General features: G+C 38.8%; 1 protein-coding gene across 1 annotated transcript; it reads right to left on the bottom strand.

The window, feature by feature from the left end:
• Positions 1-1502: 1502 nt before the first annotated feature.
• On the bottom strand, positions 1503-6404 carry prrg4 (proline rich Gla (G-carboxyglutamic acid) 4 (transmembrane)). Its single transcript, XM_049562613.1, has 7 exons — positions 6065-6404; positions 5827-5934; positions 5581-5744; positions 5458-5485; positions 4228-4366; positions 2814-3008; positions 1503-2678 (listed from the first exon to the last, which is right to left on the bottom strand). The coding sequence occupies exons 2-7, from the start codon at positions 5918-5920 to the stop codon at positions 2651-2653; spliced, it is 648 nt and encodes a 215-aa protein (XP_049418570.1). The 5' UTR covers positions 5921-5934; positions 6065-6404; the 3' UTR covers positions 1503-2650.
• Between the last annotated feature and the right edge of the window lie 831 nt (positions 6405-7235).

The following is a 7235-nucleotide window of genomic DNA, read 5'->3' as shown; positions in this document are numbered from 1 at the left end:
ACAGGAGAAATGGACCTTTTTCACTGTGTCAAAGAGTTCTGGCAGGAGATTAAACAAGCTCTGGAGAATATATTGAGCATACAATTAACACAGGACCCAAAGTTTTTCATTCTTGGTTTACACCCTGACGAACATCTTACATCCAAGAAAGATATTGCTGTCTTTAATCTCTGTCCAAAGCTTGCAAAAAGACTTATCTCACTGTCTTGGGAAAAGAGCAGTAAACCAAAGTTCATTAACTGGATTAAAGAGTTCTCCATAACTCTACCTCTGGAAAAGATGTCATACATCATGAAAGATAAACAACCACTCTTTGGAGTCATTTGGGGTCCTTTCCTACATATATGGAGAATGTTGATTTATGTATTGTGATGAATGCAGTGGTCTTCTGCAGTTGCATGAATTATTTCAACTCCTATTAATACTTGATCGTACCGGTGTGTTCCATGTGAACTATGTGTTTGAGTTTGATACAAGGTATAATCAATGAAACATGACATGAATATAACAATATGGAAACCCTCTTTGGAAAACAGAGAAACATTGTGTAATCTTTAAAATGTGTAAAATGTAAGGGAGGACTTCGTTTTGTTGTTGGACAATAATCTCTGTGCTTTTGATGTGTCTTTAGCTGAGAACACAGTTGCTTTCCAGTTCTTTAAGGTATTTGAAAATTACTTTGGCTTGATTTGTTCTCCCACAACGTGACAGCATGCAGCCAGTTCATGTAGTTTTTAGCCTCTGAACAAATTGACGTACAGTACAATAAATGTGTTCAAATCTGATGGACAATGACACTACACGATGATAGCAGTTGAGTCTAAAATCTTTATACAGTTGATGTCATTAACTGCAATGTTCAAGTTTGTGTTCTTGCTATCTGAGATTAGTAGGACCTGATAAGTATAAAAAAAACTAAACATTGTCAACAATAATAAAAAAAATGTCCTCACAGGAGATAATAAAGTCTCAACGTACTTTAACGAGCTGATGAAAAATTCCCAGTGTCTGCAAATGAGTACTTCCTGAATAACAGCGTCGTTACTTTTGCTAAAATTGGTCAAATTTGTATGCCATATCAAACTAGAAATGTTATTAATCATAGATAAACAAGTTTCAACCATTGAATTTGATCAGGCACTTTACCTTGTCCACTTTTGTGTCTGGATCGGCTGCAGACTGACTTGGCAGAGATGGCTGCCATCTTGTTTTTACATGGATTAGTGTATAGTGGTCTTACTACCACTACATGGCACAAAAAAATGCTAAGGACGTGAGGTTTAAGTTAAGCAGAATGACGTATGAGGTCCAGTAAACCCAACATATAATGTCCTCATATGAAGACACAGGGTCTCAGGAGGATACACAATTTTCATCTGCTATGGCCCAACTAAACCCTTAAAGCCGATCATATCTACACGAAGCCTCAAAGTGAGAGTCAGTACAGAGTCACCTTGCACACATGCACACAACATCACACACAGTTGAAAGATGAGACAATAGTAATTAAAATATCTCTTTTATTAAAACATCTATAAAAGATTTTCAAGTAGTTATATTTCAGATCAGCTTCAACACAGCAGGCCCTCAACACGTTTTCATAATGTCATGATGAAACTCTATAATGGTAATTTACAGGGACATAATAAGTTCTTTACCCTTGTTTTACTGTATCAGCTGATGACGATGAGACACCAGCATCCGACAGGTTTGCATAAGGCACAGTTGCCTGTTACTGCTGTGCCACATCCCGACTGCTGAAATATGTTTTAGCCATCACATCAATCACAGCTATAACTCTTATTGTAAAATGGTAAAATATTCTGTGGTGTAAAAATAAAATATGGTAAATCTGCCTTTCCATTTCTAGTACATTTAATAATTAACCATAATATATTGAACGCAAACATGACTTCACTTATTATAAGAGCACATTTAAAGAGGTAAAAGATGATGATATGAAAGTACAACGTGAATCTTAACAAAGCAAGCTGGTAGGCCAGTACACCAAGAACACTTGTATTATCCTTATTATAAAAGGATTTTCTGTATGGCGATATATAATACCATCATGCCACTTAAATCAGTTTGGCTGTTACTATTTTTCCTTCTGAGGGAGACAGGGAGGTGCACGACAACACAATCAGTCTGTCTCTCTTCAATTACGAGTAATACTTATCGTGTAATGAAACATAATCATAATCTCGCTCTCACTCCTTGTATGCATGCTGTGCCTAAAGCAGTCGCTCCTTAAGGGCCTAAGTACTCCAGCAACTTAAATCTCTCAGGTCCAGACACATTATTGATTCTTCATTTTCATTATACAAAAAGCAGCAAACTGTGTAAAAGCTTATTCAGCACAGGGTTGAGGTTATATTACAGAGCATAATCACACCTGGGAGAACAGATACAGTAGTAGAGGCACATTAGAAGGGGGATTACACTGTTAGGGAAAATGTAAACCAACAGACCAGAAAGGTTAGAGATGCATTAGTGGAGAAAGATGATCAGGGAAATAAAAAAACAGGCATAAAGAAGTGTTTCGAATCTTGTGATGATGAAAGCTTGGTATACAATGCTAAGCAGAGCAGCACAACCTAAAGTGTCTGCTTGATGCTGACACACATGCGGAGATGTTGTCCCGAAGATACTACCGCCGAATAGTTCCAGGTTGTGAGCTAAAAGCAAAAATAAGAGATATTACACAAATATGTTTGAATGTTCTTTCTGTGACCGCATCATGGATTGTGTACGAGAAAAACCTGAACAGTGAGTTATGACATAACTGAAAATATGAATGCATATGCAAATACCCAGGATAGGGAGGAGGCGGTGCATCATGTTGTCCACTCTTTGCGATTGCCTGCTCATAGGAAGGCAGTCCTGGGGGGTCTATTTCCTCCATAGGGGGTGGGGGTACAGGTGGGAGCACAGGTTGTAAGGACACCTCCTCCAGCCGTCGCATTATTAGAGAAGCATTACTCCTCCTCGGTCGCACCCGAATGGAGCTGTGAGGGGAGTGTAGACATACATGTGTCACTGATATGTGGACAACATAATGCCTTTGAGTAATAAGGTTATGGTGGAACTTTATTCTTTTTATACAACAAACTGCATTTGAGAAGAAGCATTAGCACAGTTTCAGAACAGGTATAGAGCTTAGAGGTACTTCTCCAGGTTAGAATTCCTTCAGTGTTCATTGTTCAGGAGGTTTTTATCTACAGAGGCCTCCTCCTCTCCAAAACAAACAGACCAGGTGACTAAAACTGATAAAAAAAGACTGAATAAAGCAGTTTCATTTTACGGATCAGTGCTTCTCCTACACTGTTTGGCACGTCGCAGATGGGCTGCTAGCCCTGCACCTGCTTATGTGTGCTCACCTTTTTTCTCAGATAACTTTATGCGTGCTCACCCTATTTTTTGATCCTGACATTCAGGTCTGTACCATAAGCCGAATTATCTGAAGGTCTCTTCCCCTCCAAAATAATCAGACCTGATGATTTTGAACCATTAAAAACACTGAATAAAGCAGTTTCACAATAAAAAAAAAATATCAATGTTTCTGACACTCTCGTCGTGGAGGGGCCATGCCACAAATTACAGTGGCCTACGTGAAAACGTAAATGTCCCCATTTAGAGCTAGTGTTTGGTTTGTCTGTTTTGGGCTACTGTAGAAACATGGCAGTGCAATTTGGCGATTTCAGTAGATGAGGACCCGGTCCCTATGTACATATAAACGTCTTATTCTAAGATAATGAAAACACGATTCCAATTTCCATTTTACACTAAAGAATACATATTTATTACATTCCATTTCTGCCGATACATCCCCCTAAATCATACACGGTGAATCTTAAAACAAGTGTGTTGATGATTGTCTCATCATTTCAGGTCATTTTCACTTTGATTCATCAAAACAAATAGGCCTAATCAAGAAAATAATCTGTAGATTAATTGGTATATATTATAAGTTAGTTGCAGCCCTCATGACAGATACTCAACAAGAGCAAATTACACTATAAAATTGTGAGTTACAGTTGTCAGCATATAAAAATGTCAAAACAGCTTGTAAAAATGTAAACTGGGTTTATAGCGCGAAAGTTATCTACTAGTGTCTATAGCCTTGGGGGTACTGTAGCTGAAAGGTCCTAGTAGTCCTATACTAAGGTGAAACTGTGTAGGGATAATGTAGCTGTCATTAATAATAATAAAGATACTCTGACTTACTTTGCACGGCTGAAGTTGTTCTTGCATTTTTCTTGACAAAAATACCAGATCAGGAGGCCAACGATAACAATGGCCACTCCACCAGCGATCAGTCCCACCAAAAGAGATGTCACATCAACCCGAGAGCGCTTGTCCTTATCTGTGGATCATCACAGACCAAAGTGAGTCACTGGACAGCATGTTATAAAAGGTAGCCAGCTGAAAATCACAGACAGGTTGCTCTTTTTCATCAGATATTGTTTCTAAAGTAGTTTGACAATAGTTTGACTTTCTGTAGCAGCAGATATGCGGTTATCAGATCTATTTAGAATTCAGTCCTCATTGCTGATGCAAAACACAGGAGAGTACAGAGGTGATTTGCATCTCACAATTGGAATTTGAGCAATAGGTTGCATACCTAGCAATAATTTTCACAGCTACAGTACACTGTAAAACAAGTGGTGAAACTGGTTTTGAAAGCAGCATAACATAATTGTGCTTGCTACAGGCAAGGCACAAGTGTTCCTAAACAACACATAGCCTACGCCACTGGTTCCCAACCTGGGGGTCCTGACACCATTAGGGGGTCACCAAAGCTTTACTGGAAGCTGTGATGCGTTCTTGATTTTAAGGGGTGTAAGAATTTTTTCAAAAATATATTAAGTAGGTTCACGGCTCAGGGTTTTGTTCATTGCTTTGAAGAAAAGTAAATGACATTGTTATTTGTTAATGTTAAGATTATTACTTAAGATATAAACCGTAGGGCACAGTGAAGCTCTGAACACATGCTTTACTCAAAGAGCCTTCACTCACTGCTAAACAGCCTCCTCCTGCATTAGAAAAGTATGCAATTAAAACAACCAAAGAGCTAATAGAACAATAGCAAAGCATCAGGGAGAAGACAACACTGAATTTGTCCAAAAATAGGGCTATTAAATATGTGAAATTGTTAAAAATTAAAATATAATACATAACACGGGCAGAAAATTGAATAAAAAGTCCCTGAAAATGTCACATTCACACATTCATCCAAATCTCTCATTTTACACAATCTCCCTGCTGTTACTGTGATCAATATTTGGGTTAATGACACAGTTTATTAGTTGTTCTGCATTGTTATTATGCAAATATTACATTAAATATCCATACAAGATGTCTCTTAGTAAACAAATTTGCACAATATATTTGATAACATGAATTTAAAATGACCTATATAACAAATGAAGGTATGTATCTCTTTCTTTCTCTTACCTGCATTGTATTTCTTCCAGAAATCATTCTGCAAAACAAAGCATCATGGTTAGTATGTCCTCTGCTGTAAGGTCTCTCTGTTAGTGCTCATGAGCAGCAGCCCACTGAACATCACCACTTAACTGTAGCCGGGATGTTTTCAAAGACCTCCCTTGCTTCTTCGTAATTGCACACTTCTTCATAACACTCCCGTTCCAGATTTCCAGGGACGAAAATCTCAAAGTCAAACCGGTTGAACAGCAGATGGCGACCCAGGAACGAGTTGGCGTCCCCCTCATCTACAAACACTAGTGTCCAACAGGTGATATGATCAACAGCTGAACTGATACATCTGAATGGTTAGGGTTAACTTCTCCTACAGTATCTCACCTTCTTGGTCTTCATGTTGCGACAGTAACCTCCTCGTACAGGCCAGATGTCCGCATGACAGGAGTTGAAGGAGTATGAACAGATGAAACAACATGGTCACGCGTACACCTGCGCGCGGACAGCGGGTGGGGCATTAATTGGTGGTACAGAGGATATTAACAACACCTTTTCACCTCAAACCACTATATGTACACTTCTATTTAACCACCCAGCGTCAGATACATGTATTGTACTTTACCTATGATGAGAAGAGGCACATACTGACGGGCAGAGTTCAACAACAGCTCAGAGAAACAGACCGAGGAGTGGTAGGTACGTGTCCCAGCCTCGGCGCTGATAAGACGACTCAGGAAACGCTCAGCGGTAGTCACAAACAACAGCACAGTTCACCAACTTCCTCGCAACAACTTTAACACGGCTCATCGTTAAAATACAGAATACAGTACACTACAGCTGTGGTAGTCCATGGAGAGCTCAGGAGGGTCCCGGTGGGGTAAAAGAAAGCTTTTGTTTACTCCCAACAGATGTGGCCTCAGTGACTCCTTAACTACCTGCGCAGACTCAACCAATCGATCACGTTTACCTGGATACTGTGATATGTTCTGTGAGTAAAATTGGCCGCTAGATGGCAGCTGAAGCCAGGAAAGTGAAAGTATTTTCAGCAAGACTTTTCACACCTAAGTATAAAATAGCATTACTCATGCATCATCTATCTTCTGACTGTGAGTCAGATGCCACAACTGTACTCCTCCCAGTGACAAATCATTGTGAGGCCCTCACTCCTGATCATACTGAGGCAGCACTTTCTGTGTGTATTTTTTAAAGAAATACTTCACCCACAATATGACCATTTGCAAATGTTACCTTGAAATCATGTCCTTGTAGGAAAAACATATATCTCTGCCTTTTCGTTATAGATATTTAGCGGCTGCTTTTTTTCAGGGCAAGTTTTTAAGTTCAACAGCTTAAAGGAATACTTGACCCGCAAAATACAATTTGTATATCAATTAGTCATTTGATTCAATTTTATTTATAAAGCCCAATATCACAAATCCCACCTTGCCTCAGAGGGGTTTACAACACACTTCATTCCTCTGCCCTTGGACCCTGACAGCAGGTCAGTCATGCCTTCTTACTTTGAATTCATGAAGAAAAAATAGTTTTCTCTCTCATATCTCTGTAGAAAATGGTGAACAAATTGATTTATTGATTGATTGGGGTCCATGTTTAAGAACCAAAAAAACTATCAAAACATCTGGTTACAAACTCTTGCAGTATAAGCCTCATTAATCCAGTTGTATGCTGTGTACTTCCCAGACACATGCATTTTCATGTCGTGTTTTGATATAGTTTTAGTTTAGTATTTAGTATTAGTTAGTTCAGTAGTTCTAGTATGTAGTATAATTAGT

This window comes from Epinephelus fuscoguttatus, linkage group LG2 (genome assembly GCF_011397635.1).
Source record: "Epinephelus fuscoguttatus linkage group LG2, E.fuscoguttatus.final_Chr_v1".
Classification (NCBI taxonomy): Eukaryota; Metazoa; Chordata; class Actinopteri; order Perciformes; family Serranidae; genus Epinephelus; species Epinephelus fuscoguttatus.
Note: the sequence above shows the minus strand (reverse complement) of the source record. Positions and strands in the feature narration are given on the sequence as shown.

What these genes read in the sequence shown, in the direction of transcription:
- prrg4 (XM_049562613.1), bottom strand. Translation starts at nt 5,920, where the DNA reads ATGTTGTTTCATCTGTTCATACTCCTTCAACTCCTGTCATGCGGACAT. An exon ending in CTGGAAGAAATACAATGCAG is followed by an intron (nt 4,367 to 5,457) that starts GTAAGAGAAAGA and finishes GATGATCCACAG; the next exon opens with ATAAGGACAAGCGCTCTCGG. An exon ending in AACAACTTCAGCCGTGCAAA is followed by an intron (nt 3,009 to 4,227) that starts GTAAGTCAGAGT and finishes CTCCCCTCACAG; the next exon opens with CTCCATTCGGGTGCGACCGA.